At 33.7% G+C, this 27,560-nt stretch overlaps 3 protein-coding genes across 5 annotated transcripts in view; 2 read left to right on the top strand and 1 right to left on the bottom strand.

The window, feature by feature from the left end:
* The window catches only part of ntng2a (netrin g2a), a 96,811-nt gene extending 94,666 nt beyond the window's left edge, over window positions 1-2,145 (top strand). For all 3 annotated transcript variants that reach the window (XM_073819238.1, XM_073819237.1, XM_073819236.1), the window contains one exon: window positions 620-2,145. In XM_073819238.1, coding sequence (XP_073675339.1) covers window positions 620-837 — 218 coding nt within the window. In that variant the 3' untranslated portion in view covers window positions 838-2,145. The remainder of the gene's footprint in view (window positions 1-619) is intronic.
* A 2,434-nt stretch (window positions 2,146-4,579) lies between these two features.
* On the top strand, window positions 4,580-8,539 carry endog (endonuclease G). The gene is made up of 3 exons (XM_073819599.1): window positions 4,580-5,364; window positions 7,678-7,787; window positions 7,919-8,539. The coding sequence occupies exons 1-3, from the start codon at window positions 4,816-4,818 to the stop codon at window positions 8,193-8,195; spliced, it is 936 nt and encodes a 311-aa protein (XP_073675700.1). The 5' UTR covers window positions 4,580-4,815; the 3' UTR covers window positions 8,196-8,539.
* A 2,007-nt stretch (window positions 8,540-10,546) lies between these two features.
* dab2ipa (DAB2 interacting protein a) overlaps window positions 10,547-27,560 on the bottom strand; it is a 64,215-nt gene continuing 47,201 nt past the window's right edge. The window contains 4 exon segments of the mRNA XM_073818616.1: window positions 10,547-14,739; window positions 16,335-16,422; window positions 17,206-17,408; window positions 23,574-23,726. Of these exon segments, the coding sequence (XP_073674717.1) occupies window positions 14,572-14,739; window positions 16,335-16,422; window positions 17,206-17,408; window positions 23,574-23,726 (612 nt within the window). The 3' untranslated portion in view covers window positions 10,547-14,571.

Here is a 27,560-nt window from a genome sequence, read left to right as displayed (position 1 = left end):
ATGTGACATCATGTGGTTCAACTATAATTTTATGAAGCTACCAAAATACTTTTTGTGCAGAAAGATAACAAAAATGACTTTATTCAACAATTTTGTGAATGCGCCGTGAAGACTGACACGTAAGAGAAGAAAATGTTGAATAAAGGCATTATTTATGTTTTCTTCGTGCACAAAAAGTATTCTTATAGCATAAAATTGAACCACTGATGCCACATGGACTATTTTAACAATGTCCTTACTATCTTCTGGGCCTTGAACGTGTCAGTTGCATTGCTGTGTATGCAGGGTCAAAAAGCTCTTAGATTTCATCAAAAATAACTTAATTTGTGCTCTGAAGATGAATGACGGTTTTACGGGTTTGGAACGACGTGAGGGTGAGTAATTACTGACAGAATTTTTATTTTTGGGTGAACCATCCCTTTAAGGTCACTCTAAATGTCTGCTAAATGACTACCTACATTTACATTAAGACAATAGAACAATCCCTAAAACCTGATCCATCTACAAATCTGTGAATTTGTCACCTGACAAATGATTATTTATATCATATGCGGTCTTGTATATACTGTATGTAACATCATGATTGTGAATCTCCCCTCGGTCCTTCTTCCCCTCCCAGCAAACGTGTGCGACGACGAGCTCCTCCTGTGCCAGAACGGCGGCTCCTGCATCCAGAACCAGAAGTGCGTGTGTCCACCCAACTTCAGGGGTGTTTTGTGCGAGCAGCCACGCTGCCAGGGCGAGAAAGGGTGCGACGGCGCATCGGCCTGCTACCTCAGCACTCTGACGCTGCTGCTCTGCCTTCTAGCCAACAGCCTGCTTAAAGCCAGCGCCTAGAAACCCATCTTAGTCCTGATATCGATCCTAGTCTACGCAGGCCGAAGGGCTGAACCCTGCGGACGGAGAGAGAGAGTGGCCTGAACCCGTACGGACCCAGCCTCACGGTGCTGAAATCTTTTTTGGAAATGGCGGCGGCTGCGCTGAGGTCAAAACGCCTTCACGAGACGAGCAGTTTGTCGCTCGTCTCCTAGCATCACTGATCGCCTGAACTTTATACCAAAAACAGAATAAAAAGAACTTCAGTTCAGTTTCAGCTCACAGAACTCTAAAGAACGTGGAGAAATATATAGATGCGGTTTCATTTCCTTTGCATTTCTACTTTCTCTGTAGTTTCGATGCTCACTGAGGTACAAGCACCGCACTTAGCCAGCTTGTTTTAACCAACAACAAACGGTCGATATCACGGAAGCCTACTTATGCCAAGTTATTCTTCTTCTCTTGAAGACTTGTTTTTACATTTCCTTTCATTGCTGCATTTTTCTTGCATTTTATTGCCACCGAGGTCGTAACAAGTAGATGAAATGATGGAAAAGATGTTTAATCGCCGTCCCTGCTAGTATGAGGAACGAATGTCTCTATAGCTTGTGTTTGAGATTACGTTTATGGAATGTAGAAAGAGGTTTTAAATGGTCACACTGAACAAATATACATATATGGAAAGGAAATATGAAGTATTGTAAATTATGATTATCATTTCAATATTTTTTGTAGAAATTGTTATTTTTGTTGAGTAAATGTTACCATTGTAAAGACATTGCAGCCTTTATTGCAGTGCATATGGTATTCACACCATGGTAAAACTATATTTGATGATACAGCAGAGTGCATCTCTAATATATTTGGAATATTTCTTCATTCATATCATTCAAATAAAGCATAAACGGTTCATTACGTGCACAGCTTTAGCTCAATGTAACCTGCACATCATCATCTTGTTACTGGCATGTATTCATCAGTGCAGATATGACCATTCAAGACTGCTTATTAACACACTTCTGTGATGATACCAGTGATATAAGTACATTCCTAAAGCACAAAGTCCCACAAACCCCTAATAAACACTAAATAATTATGAAGCACAGAAAAAAAAAATGCAATTAGAACGGCCATTCAGATAAACAATTAAAGTCAGCACATTGTATATCACGCAATCAGGTTATTTTTCAAATGATTTTATTTTCCTTGCGCAAGTCTCAAAGAAATGCCAAAATCTTTAGCGGCTCATGGGCTTTTTGATGTATTTCATATTTACAAATGCTTTACATTCATGATGAGCCAGGGTAAATAAAATACTATGAATAAACATTATAAATGAATAAAACCTGACAATCAGAAAGCACAAAGAGACGTGAGTGAATTGTCTTTCTTTAGACTCTGTCCTCCTTATATGCAAATCAAAGTTTTACCAGCATTACACCGACATAACATTCACAGCAGCTAATAAGGGTAATTAATATCAGGCCATTTTTATTGCTTAGAAAATCTCACAAGGTGAATCAGCCGTATATTCTATTATATATATATATATATATATACCCAGAATCAAATGTGCTGAGCCGTTTGCACTGCTCTAACCACCTGCACTGAAATAAATAAATAAACCCTTAATAACACACATCTTGAGTCAGCAGAGCTTATGCCAGGTGGAGACTTTTGCTTTCTGGAAACAAATAAATAAGGCTCTATCCAAGCATGAGGTAAATACAAACTACTCACAGAAATAGATTGCATGCTATATAACATACAGCATTATGTCATTAGAACTGGAAAATACAGTTGGGGGTATTGCACATGTAGTGGGCTCATTTATGTTATACAATACTATTTAAACTCATAACTTTGCCATTTATGAAAGCATTTTTATACTGTAGGCTATAGCAGACTTTCAGAAATGTGACCCTGGACCACAAAACCAGTCGTAAGTAGCACGGGTATGTTTGTAGCAATAGCCAACAATACATTGTATTGGTTAAAATGATCGATTTTTTATATTTATGCCAAAAATCATTAGGATATTAAGTAAAGATCATGTTCCATTAAGATATTTTGTAAATTTACTAATGTAAATATATTAAAACTTAATTATTGATTAGTAATATGCATTGCTAAGAATTTTTTGGACAACTTTAAAGGTGATTTTCTCAATATTTCGATTTTTTGCACCCTCAGGTTTCAGATTTTTTAAATAGTTGTATCTCGATCACATATGGTCCTATTCTAACAAACCATACATCAAAGTTAAGCTTATTTATTCAGACAATGTATAAATTTCAATTGACCCTTATGACTGGTTTTGTGGTCCAGGGTCACAAATATGCTCTGATCAGAAAATAGTGAGATGATAAAAATAAAAAAATAAAACTGCCTACATGTAGTTGTTGATTTGAAGTTAATGTTGCAACATTTTAAAGCATAATTTGTAGTTCTGATATTTCTAGATTATTATCAATCAGCATGAAATGTTTTAAAGTAATAATATTAAAAACATCACAAAATTAATCAAATCTATTCCTAATACTTACCAATTTTTGAGCTGTTGTGTTCATACAATAATGTCATAAGAGCTAGCTTTTGTTAATTAAAGGGATTGATTACCACTTAAAACCCAGAATTAAAACACATAAATAGCATTTTTTTTTATGGGAAGTAACAACTCATACATGAATTTAAAAGCAGCTGTGCTTTATTTAAATTGTGGTCTACCATTCTTACTTAAGATTAAGTACACTACCAGTCAAAAGTTTTTGAACGGTAGATTTTTTATGTTTTTCAAAATCTTTTCTGTCCACCAAGCCTGCATTAAATGATCCAAAGTACAGCAAAACAGTAGAATTTTGAAATATGTTTTACTATTTGAAATAACTGTTTTCTATTTGAATATATTTTAAAATGTAATTTATTCCTGTGATTTCAAAGGTGAATTTTTAGCAACATTACTACAGTCACGATCCTTCAGAAATCAATATGCTGATTTGCTGCTAAAAAACATTTATTATTACTATGTTGAAAACTGCTTTCTTTGATGAATAGAAAGTTTAGAAGAACATCATTTATATAAAAAAAAATTGTAACACAAAATGTCTGTATCATCACTTTTGATCAATTTAAAGCATCCTTGTTAAATAAAAGTATATAATTTCATTATCAAAAATAAATAAAAATTATACTGACTCTTAGCTTTTGAATGGTATAGTGCATAATGTTATAAAAGCTTTTATTTCAGATAAATTCTGATCTTTGGGTCTTTCTATTAATCATGTTGATACCAATAATAAAAATTGACAGTAAATAACAGCAAATCAGTGTATTAGAATAATTTCTGAAGGATCATGTGACACTGAAGACTGGAGTAATGATGCTGACAATGTAGCTTTGATCACAGGAAGTGAAGTTCTTAATCTTACCGGCCTAGAAAATCGCAGCTTTACATTTTCCACCGTATTAGCACACGATATAACTACAGAAGAGTCAAGTTTTAAATAGGACAAATATCGAAACTTGTTGGTTATTTTTGAACGCGATGCTATTGGTCTAATAGGATTCAATGATCTATGCTAAGCTATGCTAAAAGTGATATCGCCAGAACAGGAGAACGGCTGAATGGATTTGAAAACGGTAAAACTCAACTTATTATCTCGGGGGGAGTTGGAGAATGAGCCTATTTCCAAAAAAAAAGTAGAGTGTTCCTTTAATTGTGATATAAAAATAACTCATAAGTAAACTAAATATTCTCCAAGTTAAGAAGCGTTTGCGACATGAAATATACTGCATAATAGGATTAAAATGACCCTGTAACTTTAATTCTGAAACTGTTCTGCCTTTTTAAGGAAAGACGTGACGTCATAAACTTGCGACTAAATGTCTTATGCGCTTGTTTAGCCGGTGGAACTGACCCACATGGGTTATGTAAATACGGAGGGCAAAGTAACAGCACTTTACTCAGGTAAATTAATTAACCGTATTTATTAAGCGTGTATGATGCATCGTGTTTTGTGCTCGCGGTGGGTTTTATCCGGGCTGTCCGTGACAGCTGGCATAGGCATCGGTGCCACCTTGACAGCAGCCGGCGATCGCCTTAACAAAAGCCGGGATACGAGTCACAGCGGTGGACTGCTGGACCGCATACCGGTCATCCCGATCCCGAGCGTCGACGCAGCGTCAGAGATTACCCCGTACCAGCCGGGACAGGTCGCTGTAAACAGATCCACAGCTGCGATGAAGTACGGCTTCCCTTCCCTGTCCAATATCAAGAGCAGAGAGTCGTACGTGACTTCTTACGACCCCAGAAACAGGACCGCAGCCTGGGTTATAGAGCAGCTCAACGCCGAGACGGTAACCGGGACTTCGGACAGAAAGTTCTGCGAGTTTAAAGAGGACGACTCGGTTCATGTTTACCACAGATCGAGCAATGCGGATTACAAGGGCAGCGGGTTTGACAGGGGTCACCTCGCCGCAGCAGCCAATCACAAATGGAGTCAAAAAGCCATGGATGACACCTTTTACCTCAGCAATGTGTCACCACAGGTGAGCTCCTCACACTTCATGGAAATCTTACTGCAAACAGCAGTTACGTAAGTACAATTAAAATCTAAATATATCCTTAGGTATTAATAATCAGTTAATTTATATTATATACACTACAGTTCAAACGTTTGGGGTCAGTACATTTTTATTGTTTCTTTCTTTTTTTTTTCTTTTTTTTTAAGAAATTACTACTTTTATTCACCAAGGATGTAATTTAATAATTAAAAGTTTATTAAAAGTTAATAATAAATAATTTACATTGTTATAAAAAATATATATTTTGAATAAACACTGTACTTTTTAAACTTGTTATTCATGAAAGAATCCTGAAAAAATAAATAAAAAAAATAACAGGTTCCAAAAAATATTTGGCAGCACAACATTGATCATTCTAATAATAAATCAGCATATTAGAATGATTTCTGAAGGATCATGTGACACTTAAGACTGGAGTAACAGCTGATAAAAAATCAGCTTTTCATCACAGGAATAAATTATTTTTTTAAAGTATGTTAAAATAAAAAAACACTATTTTATATTGTAATAACATTTTGCAATATTACTGTTTTGTCCTGTATTTTTAATCAAATAAATGCAGCCTTGATGAGCATAAGAGACTTCTTTAAAGACTATTACAAGTCTTACTGACCCCAAACTTTTGGACGGTAGTGTATATGTGTGTGTGTGTGTATATATATATATATATATATATATATATATATATAACTCATTTGTAAATATTTACTTATCAGTGATTTCTTTGGTATTAATAATTGAACCTTTAATAAACTATCTAATCAATTAAGAAAAAAAGTATTTCAAACGTATCAAAAGATAATACATGATATTAATAACCAGTGTTTCAAATGCTACCTAAATAGTATTCATTATTACTCACTTGTTACTTTTTAGTATTTATAAAAACTTAGATAATTTTTAAATATTTTATTAATTTTATTTATTAATATAATATTTTACTAAACATTTTTAACAGTTAAACTTTTACTGAATTTATAATTATTATAAATAATAAAATAATTTACTGAATATAAAATAAAAGAATTGACTTTTACTGAATTTATAATAATATAAATAATAAAACATTGTTAATAATCAATGTTTAAATTGGCTCTTAAAAATCCTAATTAAACCATTAATGAATTTATAATGAAATAATTTTCAGTCAAGATTTTTATATTCATATATATGGATAATACATACATACATACATATATATATATATATGTATAATAAATAATACATATAATTACTGTTTAAAATGCCACCTATAAATAATAATTAGATTATTATTTTCAATTAATACATTTATGTCTAATTAATAAGGAAAAATATCTCTTAAAATAAACGAAAAGTCACCTATAACAATGAATTTAACCTCTGTTTTGTCTATATTTATTAATAATTGAACATTTACTGAATTTATATAAATGTTTAATCAGTTACGAAAAAGTATTTTAAATTTCAAAAAATAAATTATAGATGATAACCAATGCAAAAAGTATTTATTATTATTTTTTAGTATTTATTAAAACTTTAAACTTTGATCATTTAATATTTTAAATAAAAAATATATTTTATTTTATTTTATTAATATGAATTAATAGTTACTAAAATGTTATTTATTAATATTTTTTTACTGAATTTAGAATAAATATAATAAAATATCTAAAAAATAAATTCATCAAAAATATATATTTTTTTTATTACGAGTCATTTTAGTATTAATAATTAAACCATTAATGAATTTATACAATTTTCAATCAAGATTTATTTTATAATACATATTAATGATCACTGTTTAAATGACCACCTAGAGCACATTTAATTTTATTTTTAATATTCAATATTTTTTATATTTATTAATAATTAGTTTATTATTATTAATTAATAAATGTATGTCTAATCAATAAGGAAAAATATTTAAAAATAAAAAATGAATGTTAAATGAATTTGACCTTTTGCCTATTAATAATTTGCTTAATATAAATAAATAAACATACTGAATTTATATAAAAGTATTTTTAATACATAAAAAAATAAATAGGCATTTCCTATTCATTCTGTGGTATTCAAATTTGTACTCAGTAACTGAAATGGTGTAGTTCATTAATTCTGAATTTTGCACAACCCTGGTGTTTGTGTAGGTAGGAACTAAACAGTAGGGTAGATTTCTATGAGCACCTTTACTTTATACAATCCATAAAACCACTCAACATGAGTTTACTTGATAGTTATTTTTCTGTTTGCATGGGTAATTATTACTGGTAATATTGCCGTTATCTTTCCTCACAGAATCCTCATCTAAACCAGAATGCATGGAATAACTTAGAGAGATATTGTCGCTCTCTCACCAAGAATTACCAGAATGTCTTTGTGTGTTCTGGACCACTCTACTTACCTCGGTAAAAGCCTCTCAATATGCTCTTGAGAGCCACTCCTTGACATATTAGCCACATGTCTGATATTAAAATATGTCAAAGTATTTAATCAACTGATATTGATTAACCTAATCTTCCCCTCCATGCACCTACAGACAAGAACCTGATGGGAAAATGTATGTGAAGTATCAGGTTTTGGGAAAGAACCACGTTGCCGTACCAACTCATTTCTTTAAAGTGCTGATTCTGGAAAAGCCGAGAGGCGACGTGGAGCTGCGGTCCTACGTGATGCCCAATATGCCAGTCGATGAGAAGATTCCACTGGAACGCTTCCTGGTTCCCATTGAGAGCATCGAGAGAGCGTCCGGACTGCTGTTCGTACCAAACATCATGAAGAGGACCAGCAGTCTAAAAGCCATTACTGCATCCTAGTGAGGAGTTTACAGTGATCACTGAGGGGGAAAAGGAAAATACCTCAAAATGCTTCAATATGTCACTGTCAAACATTCATAGTTACTATGGAAATTATTTAATGTTTAATATATGTGGAACAACTACTGAGAGAGAGCATATCAGTCACTGGCACAAGCTGACAATCTAATGCTGTATTGTTTAAAAGGGGAGATTTTGTATCATTACTGTTTTTAGATGTCAGCCAAAATGTTTAACCGAGGCAAAACTCTGTGTAATTAGATTTTAATTTAAACTGAAATGTCATTTGTATCACTGGAAATAAAGCAAATATGTAATCCATAAATCATATTTGCATTTTTATTCACATTTGATGATAATTCAGATTCAGAAATGAATGGTATTTAGAAACAATACCTGTTTTTAATCCTCCTAAAATAACCTAAATTCATGATTGTCAACAAACGAAAAATGCACAAGCATATAATTTACCGTATAATTTAACAATATACTGAATACAATCTACAGTGTGTATAAGGCAACAAGCCTGGAAATAAAGCATCACAAGAATGAATTTACTTGAAGTTAATCATACAAAATGCATGTTATTTTTTTATTTAGAACTGACCTGAATAATATATTTCACATAAAAGATGTTTACATACAGTTCACATGAGAAAATAATAGTTGAGAATATTAAAAATGACCCTGTTGAAAAGTTTACATACACTTGCTTCTTAATACTGTGTTGTTACCTGAGCTGTTTTTTTTGTTTGTTTTTTTGTTTAGTGATAGTTGTTCATGAATCCCTTGTTTGTCCTGAACAGTTAAACTGCCTGCTGTTCAAAGACAAAAGTCCAATTTACCCTGATTTTCAAATTAAAAAGGTTTTCACCCCATGGCTCTTAATGCATCGAATTGAAAGATCAGGGTACATTCAACTTATTTTGTCTTCTGGGAAACATGTAAGTATTGTCTGTGGCTTCAAAAGGGCAGTACTAAATGATAAAAAATTAAGTAAAATAAGAAAAATGTACATCTGTATCTTTAGTCTGTTCAAAAGTTTACACCCCCAGCTCTTGATGTATTGTTTTTCCTTCTGAAGCATCAGTGAGCTTTTGAACCTTCTGTAAAAGTTGCATGAGTCCCTCGGTTGTCCTCAGTGTGAAAAGATGGATCTCAAAATCATAGTCATTGTTGGACAGGGTTAAAATAGACAAAATGCTGAAAAACCAAAGAATTTGTGGGACCTGAAGGATTTTTCTAAAGAACATCAGGGCAGTTCAACTGTTCATGACAAACAAGTGTATGTAAACTATTGAGTGGGATCATTTTTCATAAATTCAACTATTATTTTCTCTTGTGGACTATGTAAACATCTTTTATGTATTACTAAACAAACAACAACATGCATTTTGTATGATTCGTCTTACTTTGGAAAAAGAATTAACATTTTGCAGATTCTGCAAGGTGTATGTAAACTTTTGGCCTCAACTTACTTGGTTAATTCTTGAGTGCTGGGACAAAAGAGCCTACAAAACTAATTAACTAAAACTAATCATATCTAGTTCATTTTAAAGTGGAAATTGTTATTTTCCCAGCTAAAATATCAGCGGTGACACGTGTCATCAGTGAAAAACATTTGCTAAGCAGCGCGTCAAACAAGTTTGTTGTAAACAAAACATTAAGTGAAATTGATGCTCTTAATGCATCCAAACCGCTCTATTCAAACTGTATGTATTACCTGTCTTAGGTGTGTACTCTAGTTAAGTTGTTTTAAACATTATCCTCAAAGGAAATGCCCATTTAAACATAATAAATCTTCAATTGACTTACATTCATATAACCTTAATCAAGCCAGCATTTAAAATGTTGCCAAATGGCGGAAATGGCGCCGTCCATCGCAATATTTGCATACTGCATTTCGATTGGTCTTTTTTTTTCTTACCTGAACGCTTCATGATGAATTTTGATTGGTCTTGTCCTGCTTGCATATTTAACCATTTATGTCCCTTTTACTTATGAGATAGATAGATAGATAGATAGATAGATAGATAGATAGATAGATAGATAGATAGATAGATAGATAGATAGATAGATAGATAGATAGATAGATAGAAAATGCATATCTTCGACATCATAAATGCTACAAACTGGATCAATAAACTGGATCTAATCAATATACAGTATATGTCTTAAAATATTAACAAAAACTGTGCACTTCCACTTGAAGAGCACTAGATGGCACTATAGTCTCAAACATGAAGAGGTCAAGAAATAATGAATATGAATTATGAATCAAAAATGAAACAGGTTTTTTGCAATACATACAGCTGATGTTTTAAAGAAAGACCTTAGGGATGACACTGATGGACAAATATTTTGCTTTTATTTTGAATGGCACTCACTGAAGTGCACCCATCTTGACAATGGCATTCTACATGGATATATACATTCTGTCCATAGCATTTACTTAACTTTACACAGGTGAAACAATATATCTTTTTTTTCTCAACAACAGTATTTTTCTCGGACTGTACAGTAAACTAACAAACAAAGTAAGAACCTTGAAATAGCTAAATAAAACTTTAATAACTCTAGAGGCAATTGTACATGAATTGCACTGAACAATTTCTTCAACACAAATGACTTCTCATATATCGGTATGTCTTCTGTTCATGTATGTACATGTGGCAAAACCGTCAGCGTACATCTGGAACATACATACAAAAGATGTAAAGCAGAAAACACTGTTGAGATTTTTTTTATACATGGTTTTTGATATATAATCATGCCAAACTGGAAAATTTGGAAAGTCTTCCTTTAACTTAAGTGACACTAAACAGCAGCCCTTTGACTTTCACGTAACGCATTAAGGGAGTTAAAAAATAAAAATAAAGTGTTTTAATGTGCCATACTATTGCCTTCAAAAGTTTGTTACAGGAAGTCCAGACATGTTTTAAATGTATCTGTATTTAAACAGGTTAGTATAAAGATAAAGGTCACATTAAAATTCAAAACTAAATTTGCAGGTCCAGTGATATTTTAAGCACAACTCACACAAGTCCCTTTCAAACCAAGCAGCTTTCTGTTGGTCAACATTCACTTGACCAACCTGAACCCGTTGCGAACTGAGAAATCTATCGCTCACACACATGAAATTACCAATTACTGTTGTACTGAATGGAAAAAATGCCTAACAATGAACAATGGACCTCATCTTGAGTCTTAGAAGTGAAATGTGTAATTTCTGCATCACCAGCCTAACTGCAACTGCAAAAGTAATGAATGTTATGAGACAGGTTTCTCAAATCCGACTGAATAAACAGACAGTCACACCTTTAACCTCACACCAGGGTCAGAAATTAATCAGGGGCTGTGTCAAAAATGTCACCAAAATGAACAAAAATACAAAACAAAGGGACAAAAATGCCCCATAAATTCAAAACAAAGCCAATTACCATATTACGGCTGTCGCGATTGAAATTAACTATGAAAATGAATGAAAAGTGTCATTTCGCAGAATAATATTTAGATTAGTTTACATTGCTTTACACCAGATTACAACCAAACAAACGGCACTTAGAATAATCAGTGCCCAAAACGCGCCAATAAGAGGCGCTTAGATTAGTCAGCGCTGTAAACGCTCATCATGAACAACACAGTGCAGATACGATGTAAATAAAAGATTAATTTAGTACCTTAAGTTTTTAAAAAGGAGTTTTTGTCTAACTTGTGCTAGACTTGGCTAAAATCATGGACTGACATGTTTGTCTGTGAAGCCAGAATGTGAAAACGAAGCAAAAGTGTTTTATATTGTTTTCTATATCGACATTAATAATCATTATTACAATATAAAGAGCAATAATCTACAATTTTTGTCAATATTGCAGCAATGTGAGCTCCTGTTTTTTATATGTATAATTTAGATACTATTTTAAACAGTCTGTTACTGACAACAGTTTAAAATATTGTTTATAGAGTAATTGGGTAAATTTAAGTAGGCTATTTGACATTAAAAACAACATTTGTTTTTTATAATAAGATGATTATAAAATTACCTCACAAATGTAAAAAAATTAAATTAAAAATGCAAATATTGCCAGTAATGGAAAAGTTCATTTCTGACCCTGCCTCACACCAGTGGGATTTTAACATTAAAAACTGTTTTGAAACTTTAAAGAAATGTAAAGTCACCATGAAACCAAAATGGACAATTCTTATGTTTTATATATTGCAGAGTATTCTGTAAATGATGCATTATTTTTTTTTTTTTCTTAAATCCATGCTTCCTCACGTGTTCTCCCCTTGCAACAACATCTCTTTCCTTCTCAAATGTGACCCTGGACCACAAAATCAGTCTTAAGTAGCACGGGTATATTTGTAGCAATAGCCAAAATACACTGTATGTCAAAAATCATTAGGATTTTAAGTAAGAATCACGTTCCGTGAAGATATTTTGTACATTTCCTACCGTAAATATATATAAAAATAATGTAATTTCTGATTAGTAATAGCATTGCTAAAAACTTAATTTGGACAACTTTAAAGGCAATTTTCTCAGTGTTTTGATTTTTTTGCACTCTTGGATTCCAGATTTTCAAATAGTTGTATCTCGACCAAATATACTGCCCTTTATTTATTTATTTATTTATTATTTACAGTTTATTTATTCAGCTTTCAGATTATGTTTTGACACTTATGCCTGGTCTAGTGGTCCAGAGTCACAAATAAGATTAAACAGCTATCCAACATTCCACTCAATTCCCAAACAGCAAAATCAAATCCTGCCCTACATTTTTTCTCGTTTAAGAAGCCTTTTCACCTCCTTTCATGTTAGAGAAAAGATGAGCTGAACTTCTGTTCCATGCCGACTTTAACAACGTTGGACACTCAGCATTCAAACTGAACTTAAAAAACAAGTACTCTTAATTTTGGGGTTGTAACAACAAAAAGAGTTGAATAAATAAATTACCTAAACATAATTTAAAACATAAATTAAAAAATCAATTCCAAGCCAGAGAGCATACTTTCTCTCAAGCCTGTATGATAAATAAAAAAAAGGTACTGAAAACAGAGAATACTGAAAAAATGTAGATGTTTGATATGACACTTATTCACAAAGTGGTTTGCCCTTGCAGTTTTTCCAAAAATACTGTCCCGAATAAACTGATGTGAATATTTATACATAAAAAAACACTGACAGTCTTCAAACTCCCCTCCACAAACCTGATTTGAATAAAGTTCAGTGAAGCTAAAACAGGCTCGTCTGATACCGGAGCAAAGGGTCTGTCTGCAGGGTTGATGCAACTATTGCTGCGCTGCACTGACTTCCAGCTTGTTTGATGCGAGTCGCATCTGAAGAGCAGGAAACATCACAATCTTTAAGTAAAAAACCAGCCACGTACCCTTCACACATCAATCAACTCAGTAAGTGCTGAATGCTATATGCTTTGTACTTGCTGCTCTGAATAGCCTTTATAACAAGTCCACAGAAGCAGGTTTTGGTTAAAGGGTCCATTCTAATGCTATAGAAAGTGCATAGAGTGGAAGAAAGACATCGTAGGGGACACACACTGCTTGTACGATGTTGGATACGGTCTAATAGTCTAATACTGGCCACGTAAACAGCAAGCAGTATGAGGAGATTTCTATCCACGGGGTCGAGCGTTTGCAGAGGGGTTCGTGTGTGTCTTAGTCTTTGCCCTGTCTAGAAGCAGCACCTGAATGTACAATCAGAGCTTACACTGTATTTTCTTGTTCGTTTTCTTCTAAATAAAGTACAGCAGACCTCAGCACAAGAAATACACACTGTACGAAAAAAAGAAAATCTCTTTTCTCTGAAAAGCCCATAAAAAAACTATATACATACTATATAATGAGGCGCGCCGCCTCTATATAGACTAAAATGTTATGCACATACAAAAAAAGTATGCAACAAAATGCGACGTGGTTTGTGCTACTGCTGCCCTGAAATGATGCAAGCAACAAAAAACGGTAAGGAAAAGAATGTATACATGAAATGTACAATAAAATGGTGTTTCAACAAATAATTACAGTATTATCATGCTAAATCCAATCAAAAGGTCTATATGCACAGCTCAAATCATACAGAATCTGGTCACGGCTTACATCGGTGACCGAGTTGCTCTTGTGACAAGGGCTATGAATGAAGCATCATGGGACATCTTTGCTCGGCTAATAATCTAAAAGGATTCAAAAAGACACATTAGCCATATACCGAGTGAAAAATCAACATTGTGCAACTCTATCCAATTCATTCCCAAAGAGTTATTTTCGACCCAGCAAATTAAACCCCACCATAGTATAAGAGAGGTACCCATAGCCCTTGTCCGTCACTAGGCCTGTAGGCCTGTGTTATGCACTTGTGTCCATGCTAGCAGTTGCTGCTGTTCCGAAATTCACCGTTTTCTGTGATCTGCAGCTTGGTAGGGTTGGTGGGAGAGATGCCGTTCCTCGTTTGCATGCTGTAACGATCCTTCAGCTGAGACAGAGCGCTCATTAGCCGGGCGTTTGCGGCGTCCAGAGATGCGATTCTCTTCTCCTGTGGGGAGTGACCATTAATGGAGGTCAGATAGGAGAAGGTGATTAACAGTGCATGATATTTAATGTTTAATTAAAGTCTTTCTGCTCTGCAACGGACGCGAGGTGACTGGCACTCTGTAGCTTCAAACACTACAGACTAATTATGCCGTCTAAAACCCATAAAATGAATTCTCAGAGCTGAGATTAAAATTCATGCGGCAGTGGCAGTAATCTCTCCTTGTCTTTATAAAATAAATCTATGATGTAAACAGTCTTTAATGATTTTGATGAGTGCTAGAGTGAATCCGCAGTGGGTGGTTTTTATGCTCATCAAACTGTTTACGAGAGACGCTGATTGTCCCCTGAGGACACGGGCGTTCATCATTAAACTTTCAGACAGATTAACACCATTAAACCTCGGGGACCAGCTCACAACATAATGCTGAAACCTAAATTTAACACAAGAGGGCGCTATGACCCTGCATGAGTAGCTGACAATTGACAAAAACATCTGAGACTGCTAAAGAAAATAATGTTTTTTCACGTTTGATAGAAAATGATACATTCAGCTATACTGTCAGCATAACAACTTGAGTAAAAACTTAACATTGATTTTTTTTGTGTTCAGTATGCACCCCTATTGCTTTAATGACAGCTGCACTCAAGCCGACACGGACTGATGATTATGTTCTCCAGACTGATTTGAAAATAATCCAAAAAGCATCTTGTGCTTCAATGTTACTTAAAAAGAGTGCAAAACTTTTTGAATTTAAGAATTTAAAGGTCAGGGTAAATTTAACTTATTTTGTCTTCAAATTTTTATCTTCTGTAGCTTCTGAAGGGCAGTACTAAATGAACAAAATATGATATTTAGGCAAACTCAGAAAAATGTACACATCTTTGTTTACACCCCTGGCTCTTAATGCATCGTGTTTCCTTCTGGAGCATCAGTGAGCGTTTGAACCTTCTGTAATAGTTGCACATGAGTCCCTTAGTTAGATAGATCTCAGTCATACAGTCATTGTTGGAAAGAGTTGAAATACACAAAAATGCTGAAAAACCAAAGACTTGTGGGACATGAAGGATTTTTCTGAAGAACAGCAGGCAGTTTAATTGTTCAGGACAAACAAGGGACTCATGAACAACTATCACTAAACAAAAAACAGCTGTGGGTCATTTAGGTAACAACACAGTATTAAGAATCAAGTGTATGTAAACTTTTGAACGGGGTAATTTTTTATAAATTCAACTATTATTTTCTCTTGTGGACAAGGTGTATGTAAACTTTTGACTTCAACTGTATATATACATGAGAAAGTGTATATTTTAAGACTTTTTTCCAGTTTACTTCAATTCCACTGACGTGTGACGGAATAATTTTAGTCTCTCATTTAATAGTTTATTAAACCACATAATAATTATACAAAAATTAGCTAAATGCTGTTTTAAGTAGTTTTCACTTCAGTATAGCGTGTTAATTCAAATATTTTTTCACTTAAATTTAGATTATGGATCCAAAAGCACCAGTTGAACGACATTATGAAAACTTTTTGATTACAAATAAACACCACCTTGAATAAAGACCTGTAAAAGATGATTAGATATTTAATTCACCTGGGCTTCGATGATTTTCTGTTTGGAGTCTACAATGGCCTGCATGTCTGCATGATCCTTCTTCAGCTCCTCTTCAACCGACATCAACCTGAATCATAAAATTGCCACATAAATCTTTATGCTACAGATGCGTCATCAGTTCTCAAAGAATTAGGCCACTCCTGTATTAAAATTTCCTGATAATTTATTCAGCCCTAAGTCATCCAAGATGTTTCAACACAGCTTCAAAGGGCTCTACACAATCCCAGTCAAGGAATAAGGGTCTTGTCTAGCAAAATTGGTAATTTCTCAAAAAAAATAAAAAAATAAATAAATAATAATAATAATAATTTATATACTTTTTAATTAGAAATACTAGCTCTGCGATGCACGTCTACAACTTCATGCATGTTCTCCAGTTCAAAAAGATAGGGTGGGGTGAAGAACTCTCATTTTCTTCTCCAACTTCAAAATAATAGGATGTTGTTTTATAATTTTTTTTGTAAAGGGCATTTGACTTTCTTTGCACACCCTCCTTGTAAACACAGAGTCGGTACATTCGCCTATGTTGATAAAAATGAGCATTTGTAGTTAAAAAGTATATACATTTTTATTTTTTATAGAAAATAACCAATTGTTTCACTAGATAAGACCCTTATTCCTCAGCTGGGATCCTTTTGGACTTTTGAAATTGCAATTTGGACATTCAACCTGTTGGCTCCAACTGAAATCCGACTCATGGAGAAAAATCCTGGAATGTTTTTCTCAAAAACCTTAATTTCTTTTCGACCGAAGAAAGAAAGACATGAACATCTTGGATGACATGGGGGTGAGTAAACCTAGAATGTTTCAGTTTTCTTAAGCACAAGGCCACACCACCCCAAATCTTCACCTGGTGATAATGCTCTTCATCTGGTGCTCTTTCTCATCCTGCTGCTTGCGTAATCGCTCCTCCGTGTCCTCAAGCCGGGCCTGATACTCCAGGAGCATCTTCTGGGTTTGGTCGTCCTGGTTCTTCATGCGAGATTCATATTCCTCCAGCTTCTTAGCAGAAATACGCAGCTTCTCCTGTAGGAGAGCAATCTCCTGCTGATACTGAGGAGGAGAAAGAGAGAATGAAGCACTCTAATAGCAAGATTATAGAGCAACAAAAGCGGTGTAAAGAGGGAGCTCTCGGGTGTGTACGGCTGTGGCTCGAAATGCATATTACATGAACAGAGCCCTGCTAATCATCTCGTATCTGTCTGCTAAGCCTGGGAAATCCAGCAAAGCTGTACAAAACATATCTAGTAGGTGCTACTGAATATTTCAAAGATGAATTTTTCATGTGTTTTCTGGCAATCCTGTAGCTCACATTAGAGTTTGCTGCTCACAACACCAAGGTCATGGGTTTAGTTCCTAGGGAATCAATGTATCTTGAGATCTTGAAATCAACGTAAGCTGCTTTGGTCAAAAGTGTCTGCCACATGCATACGTGCACTTTATTTTACAGACATTTTCACTTGTTTTACTAGACAAAGTCAGCATATGTTAACAGTAAATGTACTCACTCTTTCATTTCCAAATTAAGACTTCAAGTTAATTGATCTTGTTTTAGGGATGTTTACTTATTTGTGACCCTGCAGGGGCGTAGATTTAGGGTGGACACAGGGGATGTGTCCCCACCAATATCCTACAACCATTGAAATGTGCCCACCAATAATTAAATCCACTTAAAAAAAAAAAAAAAAAAAAAAAAATTGCGCTGTCAACATTAACCTAGACACGCAGAAAGGGATAAATCACATTCTCCCACCCGCAAAACACATATGAACATTTTGATTGGCTGTGCCTTTCCCTGCTATCATGTGAGAGGCTATGGCTGCGTTCAGGTTCATTCCCGTGCAAGAAGTTGTGTTGGGTGACATACATGTACAAAAAAAAAGAAAAGAAACTGGACATAAGGAGCTTTTTTTTCTTCAAAGAAAAGTCACTTCAAGTTAGCTAGTGAATCCATCAAAGTAACAATGCTAGTGTTTTTTTTTTAGCGCTTTGACGCACATTCATTATAGCAGGGCAGGCTATAGTCTGTGAATACGGATTTAAAAGTAACAGCAGATTAAACAGCTAAATGTAAAAGTATAAATATGATCCCTGTCAGTTCTCCTAATCTAATGAAGACTATTTGTCAGAAATCAGTCTTGTGAAAGAAATTGATATGTTACATACTAATATTGCCATGGCTAGAATTTTGTTGACAGTTCACCAATAGCCAATCCACTTCGCACAAATAGTTTTTAAAATGCATTCACTGACTTGGCAAACATTAATGATTTGATTCGAGATTTGCACACTAAGACTTAGAAAAAGTGAAATAAAACGATTGCTGTTTAAATGGCATGTGTTTATCTTATTTAAACTATCTTTTTGTCAGTTATTAAACATTCATTTAACATTACACTATTCCATAATTTAACTTAATGAATTGCATTTCGAGTGGATTGATATCAATCGAAGCGTTGCTAGTATTGATGTAAAGTTATTTTGCATTTTGCAGAATATTTAAAAAACATGCATTCCGTGGACGGAGTTGGGGTCAGTGATGCGCGGGCCCCGACGTTTTCAACCTTTGTTCAGCAAAAAAAAAAAAAAAGGTAAATATTGTACCGACCCGCTTCCTGACCCGCATGTTTAATATTTGCGACTGACACCAGCGATTATATGCGGATATGCGGATGCCTTCACTGTCAAACATCATTCGGCATTAATTAGGTAAGTTTTTCAAAAGAAATGTTCATGATTACAAGAAAAATACAGATTGTTCTTGTTGTGATTTATTTTGTCTTTCCTTTATATCCTTTAAATAGTTTCATAATTTCGAAGTACTCTAAATTATGTCAGTGATTCTCCGATGTTAAATATGATCAAGAATTATTTTATTTCGATCTACAGTATAATAAAAGTTCAGAAAAAGATTAGCCTATAGCCCTAAATATAAATAGACTACAAGCGAATTCCTTTTTTCTTAACTTTTAACTTCTAAAAATGATCAAGAATATTAAATCAACTTAATAGGCTAACGAATGCATTTCAAAAAAGTTTTCATATATAAATTCAGGAATCACGAATATGACAAAATAATATTATTTTATATATATTAATAGTTGTATCAAATGAATAAGTAAATTACAGTGCTTTGAATTTATTAAGTAATGTTTAATTTCGTTTGTTTCGCTCTCTGGAAATGTAAAGAAAAAATACCGTTTTTACTTGGAATTCGTTTTTAATCCCTGGTTTTAAACAAGCATATACATGAGATAATTTATATATTATTGCTTGAATAAATGTTTACAACTAGTGCTAGAAATGTTATATTTAAGGATATTAAACAGACCTAGGCATTTGAAAAGACATAGTGAAATGTGTCAAATAATTCCAAAAAGAAATAGAAGCATTGGACATAACCAAAATATTTGAGAAATTTATTAGGAATACCATTTTCTCAACAATTAAGATGCTGCATGTGTTTATCCAGGCTAATCGAAGTGTGCGTCTCTCCCCCAACTTTCCCAACAAAAATCCCACCCCCTCTCAGAAAATACATAAAGCTGACATTACTGAGCTATATGCGTTTAGAAGTAGCCTATTAAAATGGTACAATGGCATTGCTTTGTTCAACGTGTTGGGAAATCGGGGATTTTGTCCCGCGTCAGCATTTATTCAACAGTTAATAACACTCAACATTCAAAAGGTAAATTATTCAGCCAATAAAGTGTAGGTCTACTGTATGTATTTCTTAGAAAATTGTGTCTAGTACTATATAAATTACAAAGGTTTAATTGGCATCTTTATTTCAAATGACCCGACCGACCGCGACCCGAATATCATTAAAATATTTTTGGATGACTTGTAACCGCGGGTGACCCTGTAACGCCCTTGTGACCCTGGATCACAAAACCTGTCATAAGGGTAAATTCTTTAAAACTGAGATTAGGATAGGACAATATTGGGCAAGATAAAACAATTTAAAAATCTGGAATCTGAGGGTGCAAAAAAATCCAAAAATAAAGTTCTTAGCCATACATATCACTAGTCAAAAAGGTTTGATATATTTATGGTAAGAAATTGACAAAATATCTTAATGGAACATGATCTTTACTTACTATCCTAATGATTTTTGTCATTAAAGAAAAACGATTTGACCCATACAATGTATTTTTGGCTATTGCTACAAATATACCCCAGCTACTTAAGACTGGTTTTGTTGTCCAGGGTCACATTTTACTAGAAAATAGGACAGACATTCTGATTTAGAAAACTTATTTCACTGTGCTGTTGCTTCAGGCTATTCAGAAACTAAGAAAGAGTTATATGAAATGTTTTATGCAGCCGTACGGAGAGGAAAGTTTTTGAGAACTCACTGTTGATAGTCTCTATCTTGAGATTCTGCTTGGTTAAGGGCTTATAGATACAGAAACCCACTGATTTATAAATATGCAAAGACTTGGAATAATAAACCTGGTTTCCTGTGTGTTTTTGCATCTAAAACACTGTTGTGCAATAAGCTACATTCCCTGTAGAGGATTCAACCAATCTTCATAGTATCACTTACATTAACAGCTTCAAACAGCACGAATGCAGTGGGGTTCTGCTGAGAAAGATGTTGGAGTATGTGGGTGTACACACTTGGTGCACTCCGCCGGGCTCATTATTCATTAAAGAGCAGGGGAAAGAGACGGTAGACAAGCCTGAACCAGGCGTTTGCACTCCACTATTGCAGTGTAGTGATTTCAGCCTGTCTACCTAAATTACAACACTACAGAGATCAAAAGTCAGCTTCATCTAAAGTCCTTTTCAAATTGCGGTTTTACTTTTTGAACGACATCGACCTGTCTGCCGTTTGACACCCACAGTCCTCGTATCAGTTTAGGACAAGATACCATGACTAAGCAACTAGAACTAAGCTTAAAATATCTTGGAGTCTGGGTGCTCAGGGGAAAAAAAAAAAACTTTAGTTTAGTTTTAAGTTTAGTTTAGGAAGGAAAATAGTTTAAAATGTTAAAGTTAGCAATTTACACTATGTTCGAAAGTTTGAGGACAGATTTTTTTAAAGTGATAGTTCAACCAAAAATGAAAATTCTGTCATTAATTACTTACCCTCATGTCGCTCCAAACCCATAAGACCTTTGTTCATCTTTAGAAATCAAATTAAGATATTTTTGATGAAATCTGAGAGCTTTCTGACCTTGCACAGAATGCAAGCCAGCTGACACATTAAAGACCAAATAGGTAGTAAGGACATTATTAAAACAGTCCATGTGACATCAGTGGTTCAACCATAATGTTATGAAGCTACGAGAATACTTTTATGTTATGAAGCTACGAGAATACTTTTTTGTGCAAAGACTGACAAGTAAGAGAAGAAATTGTTGAATAAAGTCTTAATTTTTCTCATAGCTTCATAACTTTACGGTTAAACCACTGATGTCACATGGACTGTTTTAATAATGTCCTTACTACCTTTATGGGCCTTTAACATGTCAGTTGCATTACTGTCTATGCAGGGTCAGAAAGTACCTTAATTAAATATCTTAATTTGTGACCCTGGACCACAAAACCAATCTGAAGTAGCACGGGTATATTTGTAGAAACAGCCAACAACATACTTTATGGGTCAAAATTATCGATTTTTCTTTTATGCTAAAAATCATTAGGATATTAAGTAAAGATCATGTTCCATGAAGACATTTAGTAAATTTAATAAAGTAAATTTATCAAAACTTAATTTTTGACTAGTAATATGCATTGCAAAAAAATTTTATTTGCTGTTTAGATTTTTTTGCACCCTCAGATTCCAGATTTTCATATTTTTTCGGCCAAAAATTGTCCTATTCTAACAAACCATACATCAAATAGAAAGCTTATTTATTCAACTTTCAGATGTTTTTTGATGTATTAATCTCAATTAAGAAAAAAATGACACTTATGACTGGTTTTGTGTCCAGGGTCACATTTGTGTTCTGAAAGTCTTACAGTTTGAAACGACATGAGGGTGAGTAATTAAAGACAGAATTTCCCTACTCCTTTTAAAATATTTTAAAAAAGTAATTTATTCCTACGTTTTCAGCAGCCACGACTTTAGTCTTCAGTGTCACATGATTCTTCAGAAATCAGTTTAAGACGATTCAGTGCTCAAGTACTATTTCTTGTTGAAATCCGTTTAATATTTGCTTAATATTTTTGTGGAAACCGTGATATATGTTTTTTTCAGGATTCTTTGATGAATAGAAAGTTCAATAGAATATAATTTATTTAAAACAGAAATCACTACCCCCCCCCCCCCCAGAGCTAATAAATATTAATTACTGTAGGTTTACATGAGACGAGGGGTGAATACTTTTGAACAGAATAGAGATTTTTCTTATTTTGTGTAAATATCATATTTTTTCATTTAGTACTGCCCTTCAGAGGCTACAGAAGACAAAATAAGTTAAATTTACCCTGATCTTCAAATTCAAAAAGTTTTAATGCATTTTTTTCTCTTTTGGAGCATAAGTGAGTGTTTGAACCTTCTGTAATAGTTGCATATGAGTCCCTCAGTTGTCCTCAGTGTGATCTCAAAATCACAGTCATTGTTCAAATACACAATGCTGGAAAAACCAAAGAATTTGTTGGACCTGAGAGATTTTTCTGAAGAACAGCGGGCAGTTTAACTGTTCAGGACAAACAAGGGACTCAAGAACAACTATCACTAAATAAAAAACACACAGCTGTGAGTCATTAAGGTAACAACACATTATGAAGAATCAAGAGTATGTAAACTTTTGAACAGGGTAATTTTTTAGAAATTCAACTATTATTTTCTCTTGTGAACTATATGTAAACATCTTTTATGTGAAATTCAGGTTATTCAGGTCAGTAGTAAATAAACAATAGCATGCAATTTGTATGATCCCTCTTATTTTGGTAAAATAATTAACATTTTGCAGATTCTGAAAGGGGAATGTAAATTTTTGACCTCAACTGTACCTAGCAGCTTCAGCACGATCTTGATAATACTCATCAATATGTCCTGACATCACAGAAAGTCCATCATGTTCCAGAGATGACAAATAGTGAAACCAGCTAACATATTTTATAAGAAATCATCATCTTCTCCTAGTGCTTCCTGTGTGCCTGTGGGAGGCCAGTTTTGATCACACAAACAGTAAGCCTGCTGTATTTCTGCATATACTGCTGTTTTTCCTACTGCTGTGCTGCAGGAAGAACTCTCATTATTACCTTTTCAGTTGGTGTGAGATCCTCCTTGTTTGGAAAGTCCTCCCGGTGTTTCGAATCTGGGTCAATTCCCTCCTGCTCCAAATATTGCACATTCATATTCAACAGCCATGCAGCAGTACGGTCCAACGCATTAGGATTCACAGGAGATGGAGCCTAATAAAAGTTCATTCAAACACACACACACACACGCACACACACGCACACACACACACACACACACACACACACACACACACACACACACACACACACACACACACACACACAAACACATATACACAAATACATTATTGTATCATAATATGGCTATGCTATCTAAATGAGACTCAACAATAGATTTGTTAGTTTCCGCTCACACTCACGAACATGCACAAACAAACAAGTGCCTTAAAACTTTTCAAGGTGACGACAGCACTTAGGCTCGCTAGGAAAAACACTTGATCATTTTTTTAATGAAGATTCATTCCGCAGACATCAAAGCAACAGTCTGGACAATGCGAGCAGTCATTTAATCACTAGCTCAGTGTTTGCGCTCCAGCAATTAATTCTGCTTGTCTGCTCCGTTCCTTTTGCCTTTGACGGTGAGAGGGCTGTACGTTCGTCTCAATCTAAGAGCCTTGTTTGATTGTAGCGATGCGCCAAAAGACTCATTAACCCCTGAGAGATCTGAGTGCCAATTTGTTTTAAGGATATCAGCTGAACGCTAGCTAATTTGGTGGTATCTCAATTAGCTATGGGAATGTAGCAACTCACGAACCTAGTGAGACGCAAAGAATGTGATCAGTTTTAAAATGCTGTCTCTTGAGAACATGGAACTTTGAAAAGTATCTTTTTCTTGATTGTAACAATAACAATGATTAGGTTTACAACATTTCTGAAAAAAATGTGAACGGACAAAATGCTAGTTTGTCAGCGTGTTGCTGTGCGGTTGTTGGGGTGTTCTGCTGGGTTGCTAAGTAGTTGCTGACTAGGACAACTTAAGTAGAGCCGACCCTTAATGCTCAATGATATTTTGATCTCCAGATATAACTTGGGACTCATCTTTAATGCTAGTCTATTTTATTTTCTAAAACAGTTTATTGTTTAGGCAAAAATCATCATGTTTAATTTCCTAAAAGACAGATAGATAGATAGCCAGCCTTATAGCAATTTTTTGATTATTAATGAAAAATTATTAAATTATTAAAAATGATCAATTAAGGTTATCTTTTATTATTTCATTCCCTCGTTGTAGTTAAATAATATCAGTAATATCTTGTTTTTACCACTTCATGTCGTGTATGGAGCTCTGCAATGGCAAAATATGGCATAATATAAAATAACTACAATAGGGATGCTCATTTCGGTTAATTTTCCTGACCGACAACCGCTGCTCGTTATCCGAACATTAACCGTTAACTGATAAAATTAGAATAATAAATTAGTTTAAAATAAAAATAGAATGCACGAGTATCTGTGATGATACATTAAAAATACAAGCAAATGTTTTATTTTAACGTGCAAACAGCAGCATACAGAGCAACAACAAAAACTGTATTGACATATACTTAAATTATCACGCATCAGCAGCGGTTCTGAGAACAGAGAAAATCTGAATGAAAAAAAAAAAGAATAATATAAATAGGCCTACACTAAATATGTATAAATTAAATAACTACCTAATTAAGATGACAAAACTAAAACACACTAAATCCTTTTATGCGCTTTGAAGAACTGTACCGGTCTTATTCTTCTCGTCGGACATAAAAATATAGCAGGCCAGCCAATACCTCAGTGTGCCTAGTTTTTAACATGTCCTCATGCTGTACGGATAGGCAGGACCGCTGCCTGTTAACTCTTAGATCCGCGAAAAAAACACCATCACAAAAACCCTTTCAATTTGCGGTTCGGGACTTCCATCCACTGTCATATGCGTGTGCGCGTGTTTTACAGCGTTCAGCAATAGCAAATCACAGACATGTATGTTGATTTGATTATCGCTGTGGCCAATCAGAGGAGGCTATGTTACAATCCACTCACCAACCAAAGTGCCGGTTTCAGTTTTGCTGATTTCTAAACTTTCGCGAACTCTTTTATTAAAACAAAGAAAGTGTTGGCATTATATAAATAAGAGATTAATTGTGCAGTGTAAAGGTTATTTTATTACTTTTTAATAACTTTATGAGATTGCGATGAACTACTCTAGGATGAGTGATAGCTTTCCAGTGATTGTAACGGCAGCGCCTATTGCGCACTTTCTAGACTATAATTCATTCAGAATTTGAATACATTCACTCACAGATTCACTCTCTGATAACCCAATAACGCCACTTGCCACTGAGTTGCATATACTACATCTGTTAACTAAGTAAAGGTGAAGCGAAATATGTCTGTACAGCCACACTGCACGTGTCGACACGCGCGCGTGAGTAAACAGATAACTTACAAATAGCATTATTTCTTTCACCATGCAGCAAACGTAAAAAAAAAAAATAATAGAAAAAAACCCTTTTAAACCGTTTAACTGATAGTAATAATCGGTTAAAATTCTTACTGTCGGTTAACGGTTAAACGGTCAATATGAGCATCCCTAAACTACAACTATTATAGAGCATATAAAAAAGACTGACTAAAATAAGAAAATATAACAATAAAAGTAATTCAAAATATTAATAAAACCTATAATAGTATCTCAGTGATACTAAAATACACTGGTCCCATTAAAGCAATTTGTTTTAGATCTCAATCTCTATTTTGTTTGATTTTAAACAAATCAAAGTAGTTTTTAAAAGACATTTGGGTATATCGGAACTGTAACAAGTAAAATAAATGAATAAAATAAATAAACAATTAATTAAATTAGCTAAATTAATTAATTAATTATATTCAACAAGCATGCTTTTGTTAAACAAAATATTTAATGTTACAATAAAAGTTGTTTTCGTTGAGTAAAATATTTTTTAAAACTGACTAAAATTAATGTATATAACTGAGTTGAATACATTTTGTTGAACAAAATGCTTGAATATTTAATTTTGCACTAAAATGTTATTTCTGTTGACGAAAATTTTTGCCAGAGTAAAAATGACTAAAATGAATGCATATGACTGATTGAAATCTGCATTATTCAACAATCACGTTTTTGGTAAATGAAATGTTTGAATATTTCATTTTGCACTAAAATGTTTTTTTCGTTGAGTAAACTTTTTAGCCAGAGTAAAACTGACTCAAATTATTGTATATAACTGACAAAAAAAATGCATTATTCAACAGGCAAATTTTTGTTAAACAAGTAAAATTCTGTAAAACTAAAAAAAAAGAATGTATTTACTAATCGTGATTAATCGCATCTAAAATTAAAGTTTTTGTGTACATAATATGTGTGTGTACTGTGTATATTTATTATGTCTATATAAATAAACACACATGCATTAAGTTTATATATTAAATATATTATATATATATAATATCAATTATATGAATATAAATATATACATGTTAATACATGTAAATATGTTCAAAATATATACTGTATGTGTGTCTTTATCTATACATAATAAATATACAGTACACACACATACAGGTGCATCTCAATAACAGGAGGGTAAGCCACAAACATTCATTGCCAAAGAAGCTGGCTGTTCACAGAGTGCTGCATCCAAGCATGTTAACAGAAAGTTGAGTGGAAGGAAAAAGTGTGGAAGAAAAAGATGCACAACCAACAGAGAGAACCGCAGCCTTGAGAGGCTTGTCTAATTTGCTGAGATAGTGAATTGGTGGGTTTTTGTTAAATTTGAGCCAAATCATCACAATTAAAAGAACCAAAGACTTAAACTACTTCAGTCTGTGTGCATTGAATTTATTTAATACATGAGTTTCACAATTTGAGTTGAATTTGATTTACTGTATTAATTAAATGAACTTTTCCACGACATTCTTATTTATTGAGATGCACCTGTATATTATATAAACAAAAACTTTTAATTTGGATGCGATAAATCGCAATGA

Source organism: Garra rufa, chromosome 15, assembly GCF_049309525.1.
Source record: "Garra rufa chromosome 15, GarRuf1.0, whole genome shotgun sequence".
NCBI lineage: Eukaryota > Metazoa > Chordata > Actinopteri > Cypriniformes > Cyprinidae > Garra > Garra rufa.
The sequence above is the reverse complement of the archived record's forward strand: the minus strand, read 5'-3'. Positions and strand labels throughout refer to the sequence as shown.

Coding starts and splice junctions, on each gene's coding strand:
- endog (XM_073819599.1), top strand. CDS start 4,816: ATGATGCATCGTGTTTTGTGCTCGCGGTGGGTTTTATCCGGGCTGTCC. Junction 5,365..7,677: donor TCAGCAATGTGTCACCACAG/GTGAGCTCCTCA, acceptor CTTTCCTCACAG/AATCCTCATCTAAACCAGAA. Junction 7,788..7,918: donor GGACCACTCTACTTACCTCG/GTAAAAGCCTCT, acceptor ATGCACCTACAG/ACAAGAACCTGATGGGAAAA.